The sequence below is a fragment of the Lates calcarifer genome, linkage group LG3 (genome assembly GCF_001640805.2).
Source record: "Lates calcarifer isolate ASB-BC8 linkage group LG3, TLL_Latcal_v3, whole genome shotgun sequence".
Classification (NCBI taxonomy): domain Eukaryota; kingdom Metazoa; phylum Chordata; class Actinopteri; family Centropomidae; genus Lates; species Lates calcarifer.
In genome coordinates this window covers 14444564-14470524 of record NC_066835.1, presented here as the reverse complement: position 1 = coordinate 14470524, position 25961 = coordinate 14444564, and the positions used below count along the sequence as shown (strand labels likewise).

Here is a 25961-nt window from a genome sequence, read left to right as displayed (position 1 = left end):
CTCGTTGTGTACTGGATACACATGTAATCTTTGATATTGATTTTTCACATTACTGTTGTGCATTGAAACACATACTTTGCAACAATATACCTGCATCTTGTACTGCATCATGTATATTACTTATTACGTATATTATTTTATTACATTATGTTTTTATATTAACACAGTAGTAGTATTAGTAGTAGTAACATATTTCACACTATATTATACTGCATTATGTTATGTGTGTTATGCATTTTATATAAAAACTACATCACGATATTTCTAACATATGTAGGTATTTCATATTACTGTATCATTAGAATATAGTGAGTGTACATACATAAATATACTAAATATCCCTATATACTGCACACTTCATGTTGAGTAGATAAAGCATGGTATTTATTTGTTAATTAATTTACAGTCTTGTAAATGGTATTTTATATACATACATACATATATAATTAGCATATTTAATATTATTAATTTACTATCCCTCACTGTTTGTCTGACTTTTTTATTATCTGTGCTGTGCATCCCCACCACTGACATATCCTGAGTGCGTTGACGATATTAAACTGTATTGGTGAGTGATCACATGTTGTGGGTCCAGTTTCCTCGAAGCGCTGTGTAAAACCACGTGACGCAGCTCTCCGTGGTGTCAGAGTGGAAAAGAAACAGGTAAATTCACAGTCTCTCGCTTATTGTGTGAGCGAGTCGGCTCGTTATATTTTCTGAACTTAGTTGTATCAACTCGGGGTTCAGGAATTATATCCTGTCCTAAATCCGACTAGAAGGTCGACAACGAGACCACTTGTCGGTCGGTTGTGTAGCAGTGTCTAATATTGAGCCGGGTTTCTGGTCAGTATCGCCTGTTATTTATTTTCATTTTAGGGGCCTGCAGGCCTGCCATTAGCCTCGGTATTTTCTATGTCGAGAGCCCGGCCATCAGATTACACCTGGGCTAGACTGATTGGGAGTGTTGCAGAGTGGTGGTGCAGTTTATGAAGCTGCTGCTTTGCTATAGGAGCTAAATAGCTAACGTTTCCTAGCTATGTGAAACGACGTTAGTTCGTGGAGTTAGCATGGCTAACAGTAGCTAGCAGACAACTGGTGGCAACGGAGTGGCATGGGCGTTTTTTGGTTTGTCCGGTCGAACATGAAAGCTTCATTGCTCGCCAGTTGTTGATTAGCTAATTAACGTGTTGGCTATCAAGCCAAGTCAGCTAATGCTAACAACTCAACGCTGTACACCCCGTTATCGGCACTTAGTTAGCTAGTCAGCTAGCGGCTGTTAAAGTTAGCCTCGTAGTCGCCATGAGGTGAAGCCGTCAGAAGCGGAAGCCCACCAAGACTTGAAAGCTGGCTGCTTTCCCCTCGAGAATTAGCCAGTTGGCTAGCGGTTTGGCCATGTGGCTGGCTAGTGGAATTAGATATCTTCGACGGGGCCTGGCTTTAGGCTTGTTTGTGGGCTAGTCCAAACAGGGTTTTACGTAACGTATGCAAGATTAAGGAGTAGCTGTCGATAGCAAGGTTAACAGTTTGCTGATGAGCAGAGATGTAGTTGACTGACCTAACTGTGTGTTTGTGTCTTCTTATTTGATGCTCACTTCTGTGTAAATCTTATCTATCATGGGCTGTGTGATCATATTTAGCCGTTTCAAAATATAGGTTAACGTAACACCACCAGGGCTATTTTGATGTAGAAAGTGTTGCATCATGATCTGGAGAGGAGGTAAATAAGTTAACCAACGTACTGCAGTTGTAAGCCTGGCGTGCAACAACACCCAGTGTACCGTGGCACTACAGCTTCCCGGGTCAAACCCGCGGCTAGCTTTGGTTTGAGACATTGTTCTAGAAGGGGGCTGAAAAACATCCTTTGTCAACGTCTTCCAGACGTCTGGGAAACAATGCTGATGGTGTCCTCTTGATACCTCTGAGCAGCCCCCCCCCCGGCAATAAGCTACCGGGCAGTTTGAGGAAGTAGTATTCAAGTGTACCAGACATTTACATGGCACAAGTGGGTCATAGTCACACATCCCTAATGCCTCTCTTCTGTCTCTCTCTCTTTAGGTGTTATTCCTTTGTAAATACTGTTATTTGTATATACTGTAAATGATGACGTCCATGGGCGGGAACCGAGCCCGGGGCAGCTGGGAGCAGACACAGGGCCAGACACAGAGCCAGACACAGCACAAGCAGAGGCCTCAGGTACCCTCACTCTCACCTGTCAACACTGCCCAGATGCAAAATGATTTGCACCAGGGTTGAGTGTAGTCAAATCAAGTATTACTAAATGTTACTTGTTTTTGTTGGATGCAAAGTTTCTGGGTATAAAGTTGAATACACCAACAATTGGGACAGTATTCATTAATGTAACTTAAATTGATTATATGCAAGGCTCAACATACTATGCTCTGTAAGGGATGGTGAAAAAGATGCCAGTTACAGCCTTGTAGAGAAGTACTACAGGATAATCAGGACACCATATTTTGACAATCGGGAGAAGAATCCCTGATTTTAAGGTTTAGGATTACAGCTGCAATCTGAGCTACACTGAGCAACTCAGTCACTGACCTAAGTTGTCCAGCTACCATCACAAAACATCACAGTTATGATGTAGGTCATCTAAGTTTCATGTCTGCAAGATATTTGGTTCTGATAGGTTAAGTGTTTAAAGTAGTGTTTATTTTCCACATACAATATCATTTATACAGGGAAACGAAGTTGTGTTCTTTTAGTGCAACAACGTACAAAATAAAAACTGAAAACAAATACAAAGATGCTAATGCGAATGTAGTGTTAAGATGAGTAAGCCTAAAGTGCACACACAGCCATGACACAATAGCAAGGAAAAGTGTTTTTTCAGCATAAGATAACACTGTAATCAAAGTAGTTATAATTTATTTGTTATGATTACTTTAGATGTAGATCTAGAGATTGAGTAAATGGATAAATACAAGTTTGTCCTTTCTGTCTCTACAAAAGGCAAAGTCTGTGCCTCTGTTTGTTGACACCTATGTGGGATTTTTCACTTTTCTTGGAACAGGCTACCGCAGAGCAGATCCGACTTGCGCAGATGATTTCAGATCACAATGATGCAGACTTTGAAGAGAAGGTCAAACAGGTGAGCAGATTGAACAGCATCCTGTTGTCTCAATTCATCCATATTCTCCTGTTTAGGTTTTCTTGCTCACTTGAAAATAGCACTGTTTTGTTCTTCTGTGCAGCTGTGTGTCTCTTATTTTATACTTTGTGTGTCAGATGTCATCAAGCAGAGAAAGTCAGTGACACAGCATTCAATGCATAATATTAAGGCTGTGATGATGGTAGACTGCCCGAATCATATCAGTCTCAAGAAAGGACTATATTAAAATCACAATGTACTGTGAATAGTTTTAACATATGTTAATTAGCTATCATACTAGTGGGGAAGAATGCTTGGCCTGTGTATTTTTTTAGGTATGTTCCTCAATTTCTACTTAAGGTATGAAGAGGGGGCAAAGGAAAGGGGCTTTTCAATCCATTTATGCATTTATGTGTTTGTGTTCGGTGGTCAAAAATCTGAGGTGCCATCCCACTATCATTAATCTCTGCCATTTCATACTGTTGACAAATGAGTGAACTGCTCTAGTTCAGCTCCGTCATTCACTAGTTTATCTATACTCAAATCAGGTAACACCTTGATTCTACCCACGTGGCTTTACATTCATTTTCAGTGTCATCATACAAAATCTGACATTAAGTACAGTGTGGTCTACCCGCATTAATGATTAAGTCAAAAAGAAAATAACCTAAAATGTCATTTAAGGTCATAATGCTCTGTAAACAGGTCATCAGGACCTTTGATAAAGTCTCTTGCATACTTGATGTGTAATAATTTTGGAGAAAGTGAAAGATGTCATGGTGTCGTAGTCTTAATGGAAAATGAGCCTTGTGCTCAAGCAACTGCAGTGTCCTTACCAAGATGCCAAATTCTTGTGTGCTGTTCTGTAGCTAATCCTGTGCTCTCAACTCTGAACTGCAACTGAAATTAACATTTTTTTTCTAGAGTTACACTTTTTTTTTTTTAAACATATTTCCCAGTGTTTCCCCTACCATTTGTCATAACCCCCCTGGACAGATGTCTACACATCTGAAAGTCAGGCCAAAATATCAGTATCTAGTGACTGTGACAAGGATGTTAACAGCTGCTGATGATCGCAGGGAAGGTAGCCAGAGCACAAGCAGCTCTCCCACAAGCCCTGCCCCTCAATACTGTCAGCCTAGGGACAATACTGTTTCCTACAGTTACAAATTATATGCAGAAGATCCTCTTTATAAATGAGATGCCAGTAGTGTCAGCCAGGGGTCACGTCTGTGTCTCATCATGTCACTCCTTTTTTACAGCTGATTGACATCACAGGCAAAGACCAGGATGAGTCTATGATCGCGCTGCACGATTGCAACGGGGATGTCAACAGAGCCATTAACGTGTTGCTGGAGGGTAGCCCAGACACTGTGAGTATTGGCTTTGTGTGAGGGCTTAGTGCTGTCAGGGCCAGGTTCTGGAGAAATCAGGGCTACTCTAGGTTAGATAACAAATGAACAGTTTACATTGTATGAGTACTGCTACAGTGAAGGTATGGGATGAATGTGGACAGAGACAGTGTTTTCTTATTGAAGACAAAGCTGCATATAAAGGTAAAAAGGTATGTAGAGAGGTCTAGTGTAAACAGATTTTCTGTACTTCCCCTTTTGGTCAGTATGTCACTTCTGCATACCCATAGTATGTTTTCACTGACCTAAGAATCCTTTCTCAGATCTGTTACTTTCATACCTAACAGGAGATGAACACAGTAATTAACTGAATCATTTCATGTATGATCAGCTCTTGAAAATTGCAGTGAATGAGCCCTAAATGAGCCCTCAGAGTTATACAGTAGTTTTATAACTTTATAAGTTTTTCATTTATGTGTAATCCAGTAGGACAAGAGGGGTAGTTGGATCCAGAAAAGAGTGGAAATGTGCAGCACATTAAACAGACCTGATAAGGGTTTGTCAGCTACTTCGATTGTCAAGATCCAGGCTTAGTGGAGAAAGACTTGGAGAAAGAAATGGGAGTGGTTCAATGTGGCTTGCTGGAAAATTACCGACAAGAGGAACATAAGTTGTTTTTGTTTTCACTTTGTAATTTTAAGAAGCGGCTGCTATACCTAGCCCACGCAATTTAAGGTAGTCAGGATATAGACTTAACAACTGGTGAAAAACTTAAAGATCACCAGGCAGTTTTTTAAATACTCATTTGGGTCACCAGATGATCAATCAGTTTTCCCAGGTCAGTGCCATACTGACTGACCATCAGACAACCTGTAACATCCAAACTGTTTATACATAAATTTCCTTTATTTTTGATTATGTTGTAGCTGGGCACATGGTTTTCGTGTAATGGCAGTGATTTTCAGATACAGTTAAAGGACCCTCGCTTTTTCAGTGAGTGTTTCCTGTCTTAGTGACTCAGTATAAAGTCAATAAGTCTAGCAGTAGACCAACTTAACACTGTGGTGCTGTCTTCCCTTCCTCCAAAGGACTCTTGGGAAATGGTGGGGAAGAAGAAAGGTGTGTCAGGCCAGAAGGAGACTAGCCAAGCAGAGACCGGAGAGGAAGGAAAAGAGAACAGGGAGAAAGGAGGAGAGAAAGATGTAGCACGTCGTCGGGGTGGAGCTCCACGCAAGGGCCGCGGAGCCAGCAGGGGACGAGAGTGTAAGTGTTATTTTGTAGTCAAGCTTTTAAATCTAAACAGTTAATTCCCCTGACAAATTCTTCTGCACTATTTTAGTTATGTACTTTAATTCTTCCTCCTGCTTCTATTTTTACTTTGACTGCTTTTTGGCTTTGTGGACTCACCAAATTTAGCTGTGAGAGCTCCATTCACTTAACACTTAAGAAGACAAAAAAATTATTTTCATATGCGTTAGACGCCTGTACAAGAAGTAAATGTTACCAGTTTTGGATGCAGGTATGGTATGCTTTTCTATACAACAAGAATGGAATTTTATCTCAGTGACTTAATGACAAGTTTGAAGTTTGCCACACTGCTCTGATAAAGCACTCTACATCTAATCAGGTCAATATGACTGCACCATCTTTTAACACTCCTCCCATGGGAAAAAGTATCTTTGGTGAACAAGTAGTTAATCAATCTCTAACCAGGGGCCTATTTAATCAAATTTTCGACATACATGGCTGCGATTTACAAATGATCATTTCCTCTCCTGTGAATTTTGACACAGATCACTCATCTAAACAAACAGTACACTGACCCATATTGTGAGTGACAGTCGTTTGTCAGATGCGGCTGTATTGCTTCTTGTACCTTCAAAATGAAAGTCATGTAGAGCAAATATTTGGTTTGCGTGAAAAGTAGCTTGTAAACGTGTGGGAACAGTTTGGCTGCTTCCTGTTTGATGAAGTTAAGAATATAAAAGTTGCATAGGCTCCACATAATTACTGACAGAATAAAACCGGGAGCCTTTTAAAAATTGCAATTTCATGACATCATTTGCATGAAAGCAAGTTAAATTATTCAGGGTAGCATTGCAACACATCTTGGTTCAAAGGTGGAGATCAACATGTCATAGATCAGCTCCATTATCGCCTGACTCAATGCAGCTAAAGTCTGCTAGACCAGCGTCTGTTGTGTGTTTTGCCTCTGCCAACACAGCTGTAGTCACCAGTTTAATAGCTTTTTATGTTAAAGCATTTGTTTCTTTGCATGTGTCTTATGTTACCATCTAGTCATTTGCAGCACACCAGTAGGCCCTTCGTAGTCCTAACTGTGGTCCTGAAGGGAGGAGAGTGTGCCACAGTAAATCATAGCCAACAAGAGATCTTCATTTTGAATGAGGGGCTGTTAAGGCTCACATACAGTACCACAGTTTTTAATATAGTTCACTGTTTCGACATAAGCATGCTGTGTAGTGTCTCTATTTGATGCCATTGTCTCTCTCCTAAACTCAAGTTCGTGGTCAGGAGAATGGCTTGGATGGCAGCAAGGCCGGCGTCGCTGGAAGAGGTGCAGAGCGAGGCCGAAGGGGAAGAGGCAGAGGAAGAGGGGCTGTTGGTAAGTGTCTGTAATCATAAGACTCCCTGGTGAAGGAAATGTATTCAGTCAATCTTGGTGTGTACTATTACATAAAATGATACAATTTTTTCATGTGACGATAGTCGTTAAATTAAGAAGTTGAATTAATCTCTTGTTGTCTCCTCAGGAGTATCTGGACGGCGAGGAGGCAGATTTTCAGCGCAGGGCATGGGGTAAGGGAACACCTGCGTTGCCTAAAACCAGAGGGCCTTTTGTTCCACTTTTACCTGTTGCCATGGTCACCAGAGAGCAGGACCCCAGACTATTGTTTAGCTTTAATCCAAAGGAGGGAGGACATACGTCAGCCAATGGGATGGAACAGCGTGGGCCGAATAGCTCTCTTCAGAGAGTGTATGGCATCTAAACATTTTATGAAATGTTTGAGTGAAATTTGGATAGAGGGGTGACAGGGACCCAATTGGCCAACTTAACAGTCTCTGCTCTCTGGCCTTGTGCAGTAGCATTATTCAGTTTGAATGTTTTCTTTTCTGTGTATCAATTTCTGTGTGTGTGTGCAGTTAATAACATGTCAGTTGATGAACTGGCATCTTGCGTATGCTGGCAGCTTGACTAGCAGGTGTCATAACAGAGGAAGTACTTCTTTTAACTGTGGTGGCATTTGTGATTCTTTTCGTTGTCATTTAATGGGCAACATTACAGTAGGACTTCAGCTGTCATAACAAATTTCCTGCCTCTAATGATAAGCAGTCAGGTGTAATATGATATTACTCTGCAGCTATAGATATCTTTCAATCCTCTTGGGTTCTGTTGAAGTTATGTGACATAATGTGGCTTTCTCCAGGGAGGTCGAGGGCTGAGTGGCTTCCTCCCAAGAGAAGGCTGAACGTTATTTTCTCTCACTAAAACGAGTATTGAATGTGTGCTTCAAAGCTACTGTAAGAGTGCCATAAATATATATCTGTACACAGAGGCTCAGAAGGTAGAGGTGCTTGGCTGACAAAACACGTTTGTTCAGGTGGTGGTGCACACAATAACTATAAGGTTACAAAACCTCATGAGTCTTTAAGGGATCTTAATTGTTTGCGTTTCTCTGATTCTATGAACATGTCGATTTTAAGTATATTTGTGGAGTGTGGATCCAGATATTAGCTTGCATGTCTCAAAGGATCATTGTATATGTTGTTTCATGCTGGCACTAAGTAAGCTTGTTTTTGTGTGTGTGGAGAGCTGGGAGAGCTTACCTCCTGCAGTCGCATGGATTGCTAGCTGGGATGTTTTCATGTTACCTAATCCCCTCCTCACCCCATGCCACACAACAAGTTCTGTGATCACTTTTGCTTCTCTTTGCTAACAGACACAGTTTAACAGCTTGGCTTCAGTGTCATTTAAACACAGTGACTTAAAGAAGCACACTTGGCTTTAAAGGAGGCAGCCTTTAAGCGGATAGGGTGTTTGGTCAGGTTTTTACTGTGTGATAGGATGATAGTGGAAAGCTGTGTGTGTGTGTGTATAATCATCAGTACCTTGTGCTAGTGCCTCCGAGATGATGCTCAGGCAGCTTGTACTATTCAACTCACATATACATATTCTGCTTAGAAATGTTAACATGCACTGAAGCCAACCAAATGAATACTGTGAACTCACAAGGGAAACAAGTACCACACTTCATTACTGATAAATAAGCTGATCAGAGAGATTCATTCCCTAGTTGGTATAAACCTTACACGACTAGAATGATAGGCGGTATACTGATGATGAATTCAATATTACACACAAGCGTTGGTTTTCAATCAAATATAGCAGCTTATATTGTTTTTCTTTTTTCAGAGCATGCAGAGAACATCATGTTTCCAATAACCTCAGATATATACTTTTATTCAGTGGCCAATAGGAGGAAGAGGGAAATATTCAGACTAAACTGATGGGTAACACTAGTTGGACATCACAATACCTGTGTCAACAAGCATACCTTCTTGGGGCCAAGTTATTACTACCTCACTAGTGCTACATTGACACAGGCTGTCCAAATCATATTTTTGGTATATTCAAAATGGATTTACATGAAACCAGAAACCAGTCTGGTTACAAGAATTCCAAGAATCAGAGCTGGATGTTTCCCAGTTTGACCCCACTGTTTAAGGACGTTTTCAGTGTTTAGTATTGTACCACAGTAGAAGTAATAGAAACATTTCTATTTGCTTCGTATTTTATAATGGTGATTAAAACAAAATTCTGCTACTAACTCTTTTGTATATTTAATAAACCAATTATTGTCATCAGTGAATCAAATTGTATTAACTGAATCCTGAGTCACCGTCCTTCAGATGGTGACACACACAGTAAAGTGGATGTCGCATCCAGAGTGGTGTTGACGTTAACTGCAGCATGTAACATGGCTGCATATATCAATCTTATCCTTTCCTGATGTTGCCTGTTGCAGAAGGAGATGTTCAGCGCTGTGACTAGATATTGCTAAGACCGAGGGAACACAGCTCCATTCATTATGCAGCCAGTTGTTTTCAGTTGTACCACAGCATTTGTTGGCTCGTCTACAGTGCTGTTTCTTTGGGCTAACTGTTAGCAGCCTTTGTATTTGAATTCTCTGACTGAATTTTCAGAGAAGAAACCAAGGGAAACCAGTTTTATTTTTGGGACAGTTTAATATCAAGCTGGTCAAGGTTTATCACAAAGTACATGCATCATTATGTAAAGATAAAGCAAGTATTAAATCACTGTAAACAAGTATAGTTGCATAGCAAGCAAGTGAAATCATTCTGTTACTGTTTTTAAGAAGAGACCAAATAAAAGATTGCATTAATGAAAAGGATTACTACATTTACACATGTGTCACTGCTATCTTATAGCAACAGTTTGTTTTTGTGGGGGCATTATGTATACTTCTTGTGAGTTGGGTTTCTTTAGAGTTGTGTATTGACCCACCATGACTAAAAGCACATTGGCTTGCCTTGCATTGTAGAGTTACTGAGGGGCGTTTGTTACAGTACTGGCACAGATAGATTAAAGGCATTTTGCTTACGCTGCTGCTCTGGATTGTGGTCTGAAAAACAAAAGCTTTATCTTCTATTTTGTTGTGCTTCTTGTAATTGTTGCCATTATTTTTCCTCTAAAGCCAGATTGATAAGGGGCCCAGATATGATATTGCAGGAGGTGAGAGGTGAGTGCATCGCCTCTGGTGTGTCTGTTATTCTTGTTTTCTTCAGGGAGACATTTGAGTGTCATAAAACTGGGATGATGTAACACTAGAGAGAGAGTACCAAAACAGAAAGTATTACTCCTTATTCTAATAATAGGATATGAATTAAATATGACCTGCCTGAAATGTGATGTTACATCTGAGCCATAAATGCCCTCAGATTCGAATAGGAAGGATCCTAGAAAAATAATGAAAGCTGCGTGGCTTGGCTTTACTCAAAAGAAAAGTGTTGTACTTCATCATGTTGCTAGGTTGCACCAGCTGTAATTTTTCAGTCATACACATGTGTGTCAAATTAAGGAAAGACATGCAGTATCAGGAATGAGTTGCTGAGGAACAACAAAAAACATATTTAGATGTCTACTGCTCCTCATTTGCATGTCTTCACTGTACAAAGACAGCACTGGTTTCACTTCAGTCTCATGTCGTCTCCTCCTCCTGTCTTCCTACTACAACCTCTATTAAGTAATAAAAACCCTAATGATAATAACTGTGATGTTGGGGATTTAATTCAGAACAGTACTGAAGCACTGAAAACCAACAAAATCAGTAGTGGTTTAAACCACTAAGCAGATTTGCTTCTGCTTAGCTTTTTCTAAACTTTGACCTATAGTTTGTAAGATAAAAAATGAACCCCAGATTTTTGTGTGTGAGCTCCCAGCTGTTGCTAATGTTTTTTGAAATGGTCAGTACATATGCTTGATTCTCAACTCAACTCTTTTTGTTGTTGTTGGTGTTTTGTTTTTTTTTTTCACTGTCTTTCCCAGAACATTCAACCCTGCTGACTATGCAGGAGCCAGCCCAGACAGAAGAAAACTATGGAGGGGGCAGCACCTGGAACAACACGGGAAGCATGGAGCTGGAGGAGGGAGCTAGTAAGTTAATTTAAAGAGGTCATCCTCCAATAAGAGAAGTTAATCTTATCAATGAAGCATCTGCTTACCATCCAAACAATTGGAAAAATCATGTTTGGCATCCCAAAGGAGCTCCGGTGAAGATGAAAGGAAGGTTCACTTGCGTTCAGAGGACATTTGCTTTTGATACTGGACGTAGAAGCTGCCCTCATCAGCCGTGCAAACTGTTTATAAATATCCCTGACATACTGTATTCCCTCCAGATCTTTATGTCCAGATGTCTGTGCCTAGGTGAATAAAGGATAATCATCTCTTTCCATTACATTCAACTTTGATCTCCTCCCCTCTGTCTTTGTCTCCAGGGTTGGAATACTCTGCAGGAGAGGGAACAACTTACCCACCCAAGTTTGACTCTGCTCCTGGTAAACCTTTCTTTCGCTTATCTTGTTTTTACGCATTCCTTATTCTGTTTGAAGCTCTCTTTGCCCATCACAGTGGTATTGAATGATTTTTCTTTGACTCATAGGTACCTGGAGGACAGAAGAGTGGGGCACTGAGGAGTGGAATGAGGAGGTGAGTGTTTCTGGGCTCAACCTCATGCAAAATCCTGTAAATATAGGATTATGTGAGCACTTCTTTGGGGGGGGTCAGAAGTTATCAACTTTAACTTCTTCCATCCTTCCTCTGCAGCTTACAGAGACCAAGATATTCACAGCTTCCAGTGTGGCGTCCATGCCTCTGCCTCAAGAGAATGTTACCATTACCAAAGGACAGAGGTGGGTCATTTATGCACTTTATTAGCCTGACTCATGCTTTCCAGTGAACTGCTTTTCCAGGAACTGGTTGAGAGAAAAATTACATTTGTATGGTTTCAGTGCTTACTTGTTCAACTGGAGCTGTGATTTTGTCAAGCCAGTCACTTTTAATATTCATTATAGAGTAAATGTTTACCTAATCAATCAATAAGAGTTGACAATCATATAAAGATGACTGTTGATTAATGGATCCGTTGAATTTTGAAGACCTAGAGAAAATTGAGAATAGAGGAATATTGAATGACTCAAGCTGGTTGGTGAGGGACATTTGCTGCGTTTACCTGTCTTGCACTGTAGTAAATGGGGTATTGTCATGTTGTGGACTGTAGTTTGGGGAGAACAAGCAATATGAAGATGTCACCTGAGCTTGAATATGTCTACTTTCTGTTGTTTTATAACCAAAATGGTTATTTGAGAAAATAATCTGTAGATGACTTGATAATGAAAATGACCAGTATTTGCATCCCTAAAACAATTGTAGTTACTTTTGTAGTTAAGATGCAGTCAACACAATCACTTTTTAAATATCCACTCGCCATAACTAATTTTCTTCCTTGATATAGGATTGACCTTGCGGTGCTCCTGGGGAAGACTCCCCCATCCTCCTCCTCAGAGACAGAAAACCCCCCCATGGAGGCCACCCAGCCTCCCTCCCTTGTCCCAATCACTGGTTTTCAGCAATTCCAAGCAAGGGGTGCCACTCTCCCAAACATCCTCCAGCACCCCTTACACCCAGCACAGCATGGTGAGCAATAAAAAAGAAGACTGTAGTGTCTTTTAATTGAATTGTGTGTGTACATACTGTACATTCTAGCCCCTAAAGTTTGCTTATGGATGCTAAATATTTTCTTAAGCTTGATAACTCAACTACTTCCCAACCACACCTGGAAAAAGATAGAGCAACTGACATGTTGTAATTACGCCAATGTAGCAGCAGCATTTGCATTTTTACGATAACAGTGTTTCTTAATCTACCAACATTGCAGGTCAGCATGCTGAGCAAAGGCTTTGGGGATGTGGGGGACCCTAAAGGAGGTAGCACAGGGACCACTGGCTCTCAGTTCCTGGAGCAGTATAAAACAGCCCAGGCACTGGCCCAGCTGGCAGCCCAGCACTCCCAGACAGGACCTCCCAACACAGCCCCTTCATCCTGGGACACCAGTGCCACCTCACTGGGACAATATGGTGAGATGACATCCTACTGTAATTACTGTTAAACTATATACCTCTGTTGAAACACTTGTTCAGTCCCCTTGCGGAAGGATAATGGATGCTGTATATATTATATTTAATCATGTACATCCTTACTTTTTTCAGTGTAGGACAATCTGAACTGCTCTCAGGGTTTTTTATCCTAATTTTCCACTCTCCTTCATCATCCAGATATGAAGACTCAGCCGGAGTCAGCAGTCCATACGCCCTTTACGAAGCGGCAGCCGTACCAGGCCGCCACCTCAACCTCGTCCATGTTGGATGTTTTCCTGCAGGACAAAGGCCTGCCTCCTTCCTCCTCTGTCTCCTCGTCTTCTTCCTTACCCCAACAAACAACATCCTCACCCCATGTGGCGCCTCCGCCTGCTTCCTCTCTTCCCAAAATGGCAGCAGTCCCTTCTCTAGGTCAGCAAGTTTCTCCAAGCTCTTCAGATGCCCAGGGTTCAAGTCCACTGCCTCTGCAGCAACACAAACTCAAACAACAGAAGAAGAGGACATCCATTACAACAAAGGTAACATTCAAATTCAAATTACAATATTTTTTTCAAAAATTCAAGATGGACAGTCTTCAACTGCTGCCTCAGAAATGTATATATAGACCCACATGAGGCAAATCTGGTGAAAGTGACTTTTGAACCACCTCCTAAAGGAAAAAATTCACCTTGTTGGATATGCAAGTCATCCTGTCATGACTGCTTTTGCTTTCTTTATTGTGGCAGTGATATGATATGTATGATCGGATGTCTTGTGTGTGAAAATAAACCTTTGGTCCTTGGACCCAGGTTTTAAGAAAGAATGCTTGGAACAGACTGAGTATTTGGGCCAACTGGAAAAAAAATTCTCTCCCCCATTCTCTTTCTCAGATTCCAGCAATGGCAGTGGAGATGCCTTGCTCAACAGACATCTCGGGCCTCAATCTTCAGTTTGGAGCGCTGCAGTTTGGGTCAGAACCAGTTCTACCAGAGTATGAGTCCACCCCTTCCACCACGACACCAGCCAACCAAGTTCAGAACAGTCTCTACACAAGCCCCAGCAGGTTAGTACAACCAGAAATACACCTTTGCGAATGTTAGACCATGCACAGATGTTAATGTGAGTATTTTTGAGGAGGAAAAGCAGCATATTAACCACCTCCTACATCAGATAATATATTTTATAGTTCTAAAGCTCTAGTTTTTAAAAGCTCCTGTTAAAATTTTAATAGTTATTTTTAAGTCAGAACCACTGGATGTTCCCTAAGAACACAGTCAAACTTGGTCCTGTTACTACCATTGCATTCTGCAGTGAGTCGACTCCAGCTCTCTCCAACTCCAGCCAGATGGACCTGTATGATCAGAGAGCACCTCAGGCACGGCGCTACCCTCCTTCAGTCTCCTCCTCCCCTCAGAAGGATATGCAGCCCAAGGTAAGACCAAAGACTTCCTCTTTTTCACTTGAACTGATGGTTCCAGCCACCACATTAGCTGATTGAACATTTAATACCACCGTGTTCGTGTAGTGCTTAGGGGAAGGCCAGGATGGACAACATGCTTAACTCCCGTGTGGTCTTCTAGAGCACAGTACTAGTGAAAGGCTCTGGTTTTGGTTCTGGTGTAACTTTGAAGATTGCCTCTTTAAAACGTAAATATACAGACCTCCACATAAATCCCATCACCCCTTTTTGTAGGGATGGATGTTTAATTTGTCTCAAAGTTCCTTTTTTTTAGTTGGGGTCAACACCTTGACTCCATCTTCATTGCTAAACTCATTTGATTACTTGAACTCAAGTGTTAAAATGGCAAAAAGGAGCAGGTGTTCTTAATAATCTGCATGCACTGTACAGATGGTGTTACTCTACCCCCTCATTGTTCCAGCTCTTTTGTTTTATTGGGTTGTGCTCATTGTAATGCGCTACTGGTTTCAAACCTGACCTGTAGTTAAAACACTCTGCATATCAAACAAGCTTCTTGGTGACTGTTTCCAAGAGCTCAACGCCCTTCAACTTCTTATCAATGGCCTGTTTCCATAGAAACCTGTGAGCTCACCTTCATTGTTGGTTTTACAGAATGGCTTCAATTCAATACAAGCAACGCAATCTGTGGAAGGTAAGCGTCTGTTTACAGAGCTTTTTTTCTTACAAGCATTGTTGAAATTTTCTGAGACATTTTTTTCCCTGATCACTCTTCTCTCCTCAGCTGCAGCAGGCTCTGCAGTATCAGTCAAGCCAGCCTCTGATTCAGTCACGCCGGCATCTGTCTCCAGCATGGGCACTTTGACGGACAGCGGCTCGGGCCCTGCCTCCTTGTTGGCCACATCCAATCAGACATCCCTTAGCGCTCTTGGGCACAGTGAAGACCTGCCTCCAAGCACCATTCCCCCTCCTCAGCACAACAAGTGAGATACAGCTGAAGTAACACACACATCATGTTTTAGGAAATGAACTAATGCTTACAGAATGACCTCTTGGTGAGCTCAAGTATCAAGTGGTGTAATTTAGTGATGGGAGAAACATGCTCTGATCCTTCTTGTCATTTTTACAGCTCTCACCCATCACAACAGAACAGCCTTGCTCCATCCTCAGTCCGGACATCCAACTCAAGCTTACTGGTTAGTTCTTTATATGTTTATGTTTGTATTAGTACCAGAACTTCTCATGTGGATCATCTAATGTAATACCACATATGTTAATTATTTTTTTAACCAGACAGAAAGCATGGCTGTGTTACATGCTTATGCAGGAGTGAGTCCTTCCATCTCTGTGAGCATCTTTAAAAGCTGAATTTCCTGTGATGGCAGACGGACACAGATGTCCATTCACCCTAATGGAAATGTAATCTCATCAATCCTGACTGCCTCTTTGTCTTTCACTCCCTCCGTCTCGCAGCATCCCAGCGTAGACGGTGACTCAAGCCTGCACTCCTCCTCCTTTCCTTCCTCCGTGTCAGCCGTGGCGTCTTCATCAGTCCCCTCCTCCTCTTCCTCCGCGGCTGCTGCGGCACAGGTGTCCCTCGGCGCCCCTCAGGCCTCCTCGGTGGGCTCTGCCACAGTTTCGGCTCCTTCCGGCCTTGGCCCCGTCAGCAGTCTGGCCATGGGCCTCAACACTGCCTCCATGGGCGCCCCAGCTGCAGCAGCCACCACAGTTTCGGTCTCTACGACGGCTTCAACCATTCCCTCTTCGGCTACTTCCTCATCTACGCGCAGCTCTGCAGCATCCTCAGGTTAGGTGTAAACACAAGCACAACAGTGGGAAATATCCTCTGCCTCACTATAGGTTGCTGCTTAAATGTTCTCTGTGCTCTGTATACTCAAATAGTTGTAGGAGGGCGTAGAGTAGAGCTTAACTCGCTCATTTTGCTCAGTGTTTGTGTTAACTATACATTTAAGCCATGGCTCTCTAATTTGTGCTTATTGGAGTTATGGAGACGCATAACTGTGTAACTGTTATTGTTGATTGTGTGGTCAAGTGGCAGGGTTTTCCCAAAAAGCTTCTGTTGTTTTGATTGTCTCATTTTATTGTATTTTTTTGGGTTGTCACAGCCAATTCTATATGTTTGTGGTGTTACTGCAGCAAAAAGATTTCTTGAAAACTGTGTTTTTGACTGAGATTGTTGTCTCAGAGTTGAAAAGGATATAATACACTGTGATTCTTTATTTGATAAGAGCACAATGGTGTTAGATAAATAGGTTTCCATTTCCTCAGCATCACTGGCGGGGTTTCCATGATAGTGACTCATCTTGCTCTCAGTTTGCTTGTTCTCTGAAGCGTTTTCTTTTTTCTCTCAGTTTCACACATGTTGGTTGTTTTCCCTCTCTGCTCCCTCTGCTGGTGCACAGTTATGTGGTGTAATGCAGTCTTGTCATTTATTGACGCAGCTTAGGCAGGAACTAATAGCGCATAGGTTTGATGCAACAGAAATGAAAAGTTGTCAGAATCGTCATCTACCTGAGACTGTAGTAGGTATAGGTTTTAATGACTGATCGTGCAGCTTCTGTGTTGTTTACTGATTTTTGTAGCACTGGCTTGTAGAGAAAATCAATACATTCTAAGTATTTTACATCATCTTGTGCACACAGGGAAAGCACCTCCAAACCTGCCACCCGGAGTGCCCCCACTACTGCCCAACCCATACATCATGGCCCCGGGACTACTGCACGCCTACCCTGTAAGTTCATGGCAAAGTCCTAACAACCTTAATGCCATCTCTAAGCCTTAACAGATTTTGTTTGTGATGAATTATTGAAATAGTAGGTAACCATTTTCTGGCACATTTCTTAGCCTCAGGTGTACGGCTATGATGACCTACAGATGCTGCAGACAAGAATACCGCTGGTAAGTGTTCCACTGCTGCAATAAAGACATAATGCACAAGTTGTATTTCATTACTTCATGGTCTGGATTTTTATTTAATTTAAAAAAATATTTTTTATCTCTTCAGGATTATTACAGCATCCCCTTTGCAACTCCCACAACAGCACTGACTGGCAGAGAGGGCAGTCTGACGAGTAACCCTTATTCTGGTGAGCCATTCAGTAACACTTAAAAGAAAAGTTTACATTATTGTGTTTCTTCAGCAGTTCACTGCACACTGAAGAAGGTTTATATTCTAACTTGAAGAAGAAAGAGTTGATGATGAACAAATTTTACATGAGAATTCTGACTAAAATGTAGCACAGTATTGAGCTCATTGAAAGTTTTTTGTAATTATTGATTGAAACCCGAGTGTGACAAGATGACAATGAGTGAACCTAGCTTAGCTAAGATGAGCTAATAATGCTTGATTCAGTTCATAAATGGTTCAATATCCTGCTAGCTAAGGCACCTAACTCTCCATTCTTCTTTATGTCCTTTGTGTACATGAGATATGACAATTTTCTTGCTCTCACCTTCTCTCTTTATTTTGGTATCTTTTAGTAATTTCCCAATCTGTCTTTTCCCATGCAGGTGACTTATCAAAGTTTGGTCGAGGTGATGCATCATCCCCTGCTCCAGCCACCACATTAGCTCAGACACAACAGAACCAGACCCAGACACATCACACCACACAGCAGACCTTCCTCAACCCGGCGCTGCCGCCTGGCTACAGCTACACGAGCCTCCCATACTACACTGGCATGCCAGGCCTGCCCAATACCTTCCAGTACGGACCTGCTGTGTTTCCGGTAAGAAAACTTTAGACTTTTCACAAGTTTACTAACTAAGTTGGATTCCATTACTGTTCCTGCTCCCACCCTGTGGTGGCTCTCAGACAACAGTCCAAATATTGTGTTTACCTCCATGGCCCTGTGACACAATGAAGTTACATACCACATTTTGTCCACGTCCAGGTGGCTCCTACCTCGTCAAAGCAGCACGGTGTGAATGTCGGCGTCAATGCATCAGCCACACCTTTCCAGCAGGCTAGTGGCTACGGTTCCCATGGATACAGCACTGGTGAGGCACTAAACCACATTGAAATGGCATGTTTAGAGAGGTCATGCAGGTCCTGCTCTGTACACTTGCATACCAATAGCTCTGTGCTGACTCTCACAATGAGCCCATTGATTTCTCATTGGTGTGGAGTGCATATTTCATTTGAGCTCTGCAGCATCTGCAAGCATAAACATGATGCTTGTGTAAAGGCATTTGTGTCAGGATGGTTGTTAATGGATCATATAACATTCTTGTCTGTTGAGTCTCCCTTGAGCTTGTTGACATCAAAGCTAAAGCAAAATGTCTTCAAATTGACCGTGAGCATGATTAATGCTCAGGTTTAGATGTGTCCACGTGCACCTTGTACACAGTCTTCACTGCCTGCACACACGAGGAACATGCCTCAACAATTCAGCTGTTTTATAATGACGTCTGCCACTTTTATTAAATGGCTTCTCATGATAAAATAAATGGGACTGCCATTTAAACCAAATGGAAAAGAGAAGAGGGGCTTGGTCAATGGTACCTGGCTGTACCAGTTTAAATAACAGAGGGGTTAGATTATCGGTCTCCTGCTGTCTTCCATGGCTTGCTTTGCTCATTTCAGAACATGGCATTTGCCCAAGGGCTTCACCATGCACCCCATCTCCTGCACACACGTTCCTCATAAACACATCAACAATTGAGCACCCATCATCTTCCCATAATCCCTAATATGACTTCTTTGAGCCCATATTCTTTCAGCAGTACCCTTCTGGTATCTACTCCATCACCTTATATCCTTTATTTTCTTTTTCAGTGATGCTGTATTTTACTTTTAATTCATCACTCAGTATCCACCTTTTGGTCACATGTGCGACACCTTTTTGTTCTAAGCTGCACCATCTGCTGCTTTCTGCCATCACCCAACTCAAGCTCACTCTCCAACCCCACCACCCTCCCCTCCCACACACACACACCCTGCCTGCCCCCTCACTCCTCCCCCCCACCTCCTCCCCTCAGACTTGGGTCAAATAGTATTTGCAAATGATGGTTAGCGTTGAATCTGACCTGCTTGCTGTGCTGGATGGGCAGGCTTTGCCACACAGGACAATGCAGTTGGTGTCAAAGTTCAGATCATTACAGCAAAAGATTGATGCTTGTACGGCGTGTTTCCTGCAGGACTTGACACTATCTGTACTGTCAAAGTTTGGTCAAACCTGTCCATGCGGTACACAGTTTCAAACAAACGCTATGAATTATTTGCAAATGCTACTTGAGGCAGGTCTGCCTCCCCCTGCCTGGTGTGTCTAACGCTGTGGGCTGCGGCTGTGTGTCTGACTGTTGCAGGCTATGAGGATGTGGGCCAGGCTTCAGGGAGTGGGGATTTCTGTAAGGGCGGATACGGCACTGCCGTGGCCGCTGCCGCTTCTGCACAAAACAAGCCAGCCAGCTCTGTCACCGGGCCTGGAGTCGGTGAGTGCCGCCACATGCCAAATTAAAAAAAAAAAAAAGGAAAAAAAAAAAACAACAACCCTGTCCCTCCCGTCTTCCTCCTTGTGTCACCAACCATCCTTCTTCCCCCCTTCTTTGCTCTCGTTCCTTTGCCTCATTGCTGATGAGCTGTGCCTGTGGGAAGACCCGGTCACTACATACGCTTTTAGACAGTCCAATGCAGCCTGCCTCTCTCACAAGCCTTGTCTGCCATTCTGTCTGTTACCTATTGTCTTCCAGGGTAACTCATCATTACTCCAGTCTGGTTTTTATGTTGTAGACAGCTATGTTGCTTAATTGTCAGGCTTATAGATGAAAATGTGACCACTCACAGGGGCTGTAGCTGCCATAAACTGATGATGAGTTACTCCGGATGATGCTGTCCCATTTTCCCTCTGTGTTGCTTGCTCTTCACTCATGTTGTCATTGCTGGTGTGTCCGTCTCCAGAGTAACAAGTTTTCGTCCTGTGGGTGAAGTAGGTTTACAGGCCAGGCGAGGGCAATGTAATGTCTACAAAATAAAGCTATAATTTACAGAACAGGAGCAGTGGTGTGAATATTCAGTTTTAAGAGCTTCATCAAAAGCGGCTGCACTCTACCACTCACACCCCGGGGTACCAGAATGAAAACAAATTTGCCTTGTAAAGATGTGCTCGAGGGTTTGATCATCAGTATTCCTGCTCTGATACCTGGAGTGTTATACTGTGGTGTTTCCATGACAATTTTCATGAGATTCTGAGATTGTGTACCCAAGTAAGACGATGGAATGAAATGGCACCAACTTGGAGTATTTCCACTAATGCAGTGTTTTTGTGGTCTTTAGGCACAGTCCCTTCATTATTTTGCGTTATAGTGTCCATAGATTTTTATTGGTGACTTTGAAACCCTCAAAGTGATGCTGATGTCTGCCTTGTGATTGTATGGAGCAGAAAACATGTCTGACAGACCGTGCTGCCCTCAACCCTCATCAGCGGGTTCTTCATTTGCATTGATCTTGCCAGTTACAAGAGTTTTAGACAGAGGCTGTCAAAACCAATTGTGCCTAAAGATAGTTTCAAAAAGCACAGAGAAATACTTGCAGAGTTAAAATGGTTAATCGTTTAGTTGACTGACAGAAAATCAGTCACAATTTGGATAATGTACTGGTTCCAGCTTTTAAACATGAATATTTGCCAGGCTTCTCAGTCTAGTAGCCAGCTGAATACCTATGGTGTTTTGGCCTGTTGATCAGTTAAAACAAACAGTTTAGATATGATAACTTGTGATGTTTTGTTTTTTTTTTTTTTTTAACTATTTCTTGAGATTTTATAGACCAGTGATTATTTTAGGAAAAGAATCATCATATTAATCGATAACTAAATTCATGTAATTAATTACAGTCCTGACTGTATGTGGAGAATAAACTGCTCATTCTGCTCAACAGCTGCAATAGTGCACTTGCTAGAAGTAGAAGAATTGCAGGTATGATTTGGCCACATATTCAGTCCTAACACTTGGAAAGTTACACATTTTAAATCTGTCTTTTAGGGACTTAAAGGTGTTAACATTTTGACATGAAAATGCCACTGAAATCAAGTTTTGAAAATATGAGTCTTTTCTGTCCAGAGTCTGTCTTGTTTTGCACACCAGTTGACCCTGTTCAGCGACTCCATGGCGATACAGGGGGTCAGTGTGTGCCAGAACAACCGGAGCAGTAACCACCAGATACAGTCAGACTTGAACCACTGTGGCTGACTGGAACTGATGCACTGCTACACCAACCTCTCTCATCCCTCTTCTGGTTCACCTCATCCCTCTTCACCCCCTCACCTGGTCTCTCTCTGCTGTCCTCATCAAAGGGAAATTCTGTTGAAATCATCTATGAACTTATGCTGACATAGATATTCATACCAGATATTTCCCAGGATTCTCTTTTTGTTTTTTAAGTGAAAAGATTTTTTCCTCAGATTCTTGAATTGAAGAAAGAGTTCAGACAAATCTAAATAGTCCATAGCTTTTTAGATATTATATTCCCTGTTGTTAATACACCATATAGCAGTTATTCTGGTTGAATCATTTTACAACCATGTGGCTGGTCATGGTTTAAGTCCTCTAGTCCCTTTCACATGTTCAGTTTACCAGTTTTTGGACTAAGTTTGTCTCCTGTTTCCTCTGTTTCTGCAGGAGTCTCTGTGACATCAAGCAACACGGGGGTACCAGATATTTCAGGGTCTGTTTACACAAAGACGCAGGTAATTACAGAACATGAATGTTTAAATAAATACTCCTTCCTCACAGGAAAGGACTTTTTAATCCTCCATGCATCTGGCATAATTAAATAAAAATCTGTTTTATTTTAGGCGGTCTCTGACCAAATATAGTTTGAATCGAGCAAAAATGTCACATCTGTTCTTTGTCTCATTTCATCCTGCAGTCATTTGAGAAGCAGGGTTTCCACGCCGGCACGCCGGCAGCTTCGTTCAGCCTGCCCTCGGCTTTAGGGAGCGGGGGACCCATCAACCCCCCGGCTGCCGCTGGCTACGCCCCGGCCCCTTTCATGCACATCCTGGCACCGCATCAACAACCCCATTCTCAAATTCTGCACCACCACCTGCAGCAGGACGGACAGGTAGTGTACATGGTTATATTGTGTTTGTCTGTTGATGCAGGTCACTTTCAGACCTGTAGTTCAGTGCAGTCGGTCTGGACCAAATAAACTGTTGTCTTCTGGTGCAGCTGCCTGTTGAGTACAGGTCATTTGGGCTGGTGAAAAGGCCATCCGTTCGAACTTCGGTGCAGACTGAGCAACTGGACCAAGACTGCTTAAAGAGATCATGTGTAGTTTTAGCATAAATTCAGAAACTAAACTACTCCTTAATCCATCTGCTGTTTGTGACCTGTCAGGAAGCAGTCTTACAATTGATCCGTACAAACTGTGTTTATATAAATCATTTAGTTACCATGGTAACGTGGGCTGGTCAGATTGTGGTTATGAAGATTTTACCCTGATCGAATCAGAGTCACAAGCGGTGAAAACTTTACTCCACACCTGGAGTTTTGCACCACACCAAATGAACTGCACTAACCAGACAAACACACCAGTAGTTTGAACTAAACAAAACCGGTTAGGTGTGAAAGTTTCTGCATGATTATCCAAATGTAACACCCAGTGTCACATGCCAGTGTTGCTTTTATTTTCAAGATAAACATTCACTAACAAACTGAATACAAAATGAACATAAAATACAGATAAACATTATTACATAGGAAGAACTAATGCACCAAATATATGCAGAATATCTAGCAGGTTACTCCTTTAAATTCAGGTTAAAACAACAGATGAGACTGGTTCTGGATAATAACGACTGACGTGCAGGTGTCAGTGTAAGCATACAGTATGTTGGTGTATATTTATTTGACAAGTACCATTTAAAATTGTCCTTGGCAGATAAAAGTGTATATATGTTCATGTCATGAAGCTGCACAGTATTTGAGTAAACACACAGCATGACATGACAGCTCACTGAACTCTCTTCTCTCCACAGAGCGGCACTGGACAGCGCAGCCAGAACGCCTCCATTCAGCAGAAGTCTCAGATCAACAAGTCTGCATACAACAGCTACAACTGGGGGGCAAACTAACATCCGGCATCAGGGCCCCTTCCCCACCCCTCACGGTCGACAGAGGCGAGGAGGGGGCTCATCACTCCTTCCGCAAACAGTCTCCACATATAAATTCCCTCTTCCTCCTGCAGAGATTTCCCTCCCCAGTCTCTTGGCCCAGCACTCCTGCAGCTCTGACCAGTGTGGTCAGAGGAGGTGCTGTGCCGAGAGAACGAGCACTGTAATGATGCATGGATGAGTGGGAGGGACAGGAGGGGCTTAGAAGAGAGGGGAGATTGGAGCTTAAATGGTTATAGAAATACACCGATAAAGAGGTGAAATATTGAGTGTTGGGAATTTGTATCATGTTAAACCGCCCCCACCCCGCCCCGCCCGGCCTACCCCTTTTTCTTTCACTTGTATGTAACATAGAACTGTTTTCTAAAAGAATGAACGTTTCCTGTGCTTTTTTTTTTTTTCTTTTTTGTCTTTTCTCCCCTTTTTTTTCTTGCTGGTGGGGAGGAATGAAGTAATATCTGAAGGTGGGGGGACAGGCTGGTTTTGTATTTCTCACCCTCAACTCCCCACTCCTTAATTTTGGTGGAAATTCTTCCCTCCCACACACAAAAAATCCAAACGCAGTAGTTTGATTAATTGCTGTTAAATGTTTTTTTGTTTGTTTGTTTTTTTTTTTCATTTTTATGTCATTTTAAGTTTGAAGAAACAATTCTCTAAACTGGTAGAGTTGTGAAGTTTATTTTTTACCAAATATAGATATATTATATATAAAGACATATAAGCGAGCTCACTGGCTTGGACTGTGAGGAAAGTGTGTTTGTCATGTGACTGCGTGCATGTTTGTACACACAGGGGCCGTGGTTGTGTACTGTGCTTTGTTTTTTGCCTAGCACAGGATTTTTCATTATCCAACACTTGTACAGTAACTGTTCCCATGAATTATAAATAATATGTTGCATAAAGGTCGCACCCTAATTCTGCAAGAGATGTTGAGAATGATTTCCAAGGCCAATACACACCCAGTCTGCCTTCCAGTGTGTTTTTTGTTTGGTTTTGAGGCCCCCCCACCTCCTCCCTGCTCCACCACCTGTCCCCCTGTCATTGTAAGGAAAACTGCAGCATTGAATACTGATGGACAGAATTGTACTATGGGTTTTTTTTGTCAGTGATTTATTTTTTTTCTTTTTGTACTGTGCGTTTTAAAAAAAAAAATTTAAATGGATAAACTTGTCTTGTACATATATAAAAAAAACACAAGTACTGTAGTCCCTGTTTGTTCGATGGCTTTCTCCTTTTCCTTCTCAAATCCTTGCAGACTTGTTAGCTTTTTGTTTCATATATTTTTTTTTATTTTGTAAAAATATATAAATATTAAGTAAATAAACAAGAAAAAGACATTTTCATCATTTTGGATGTGAATGTCTTTTAAGAAACTATATTTGTTTCTCATGTGGCTTGTAAATACAGCAGCAGCATCTTCCAGTGTTTGTGTGTGTGTTGCTGAAAGCGGGCTGAGGCTGGTTAATTGACATACACTGTAAAAAGAAGCTTGTGCCATTAAGTGTTTAACACATCTGAAACCATCTGACTCAGAGGCTTTAGGGTTGGTTTCTGTTATAGGCTTGAGTTATCTAACAGACTCCAGGGGATCAGCAGTACCAAATTAAACTCCAAACACAGCACTTCTCCAGACATTTGTTTGTTCTTTGTTGTTTACATGATTTGGATGCACTTTTTACATCTAAATAACATTGTGTGTGGTTTTGACAGCTATCTGCTGAAAAAGTTGGACCTGCTAAATGTGCAGGATGTCCCCTAAATACGTTATAATCTTGCTGCCAGTTAGTTTTGTACTGTTACATTCGAAAAAAATCTTATCAGTCATGCCACTGCTCCTGACAGGAGAGTAACATATGTACCAATACCACAGTGATATATACTCCATGCATGTAACTGGCCAGCGTTCAAACTTTTATTGAAGTCAAAGTACAGAGGTATTGGCATCAAAACTGACTTAAAGCATCAAAAGTTAAAAGTAGTTATTATGCAAAATGGCCCCCTCACAGTGTTGCATATATATTATTAGGATATTATTGTTAATACATTAACATGTAAGTAGGACCATATGTTTATGTAGTTTATATATTGCATCACAGCTTTTAGCCTGATTGTATGTTACACTTGATTTGAGAAGTAATATAGTAACTACAATACATACAGTACTTGAGTAGATGTGCTTTAAATGTACCACTGACAACAGGTAATAAAACTGCGCCCCTTTTGAATTGTCAAAATCTCTCAACTGTTCAGTTTTTCAAACAGTGTTTTTCACCCTTGGC

The 25961-nt window shown here is 41.7% G+C and overlaps 1 protein-coding gene across 1 annotated transcript; it reads left to right on the top strand.

Annotated features, from left to right (window-relative positions):
* Positions 1-541: 541 nt before the first annotated feature.
* Positions 542-25304, top strand: ubap2l (ubiquitin associated protein 2-like). The gene is given in 32 exon segments (XM_018685051.2): positions 542-663; positions 2056-2193; positions 3032-3109; positions 4372-4482; positions 5550-5724; positions 6983-7084; positions 7233-7278; positions 10197-10241; positions 11048-11072; positions 11074-11155; positions 11497-11556; positions 11661-11707; positions 11825-11910; positions 12513-12603; positions 12605-12694; positions 12936-13134; positions 13333-13673; positions 14025-14197; positions 14446-14566; positions 15206-15245; positions 15336-15534; positions 15681-15747; positions 16025-16358; positions 17215-17303; positions 17417-17470; positions 17577-17658; positions 18083-18300; positions 18466-18571; positions 19880-20005; positions 22187-22254; positions 22437-22631; positions 23548-25304. Coding segments are annotated over 31 exon segments (3642 nt in total). The 5' UTR covers positions 542-663; positions 2056-2097; the 3' UTR covers positions 23644-25304.
* Positions 25305-25961: the final 657 nt, after the last annotated feature.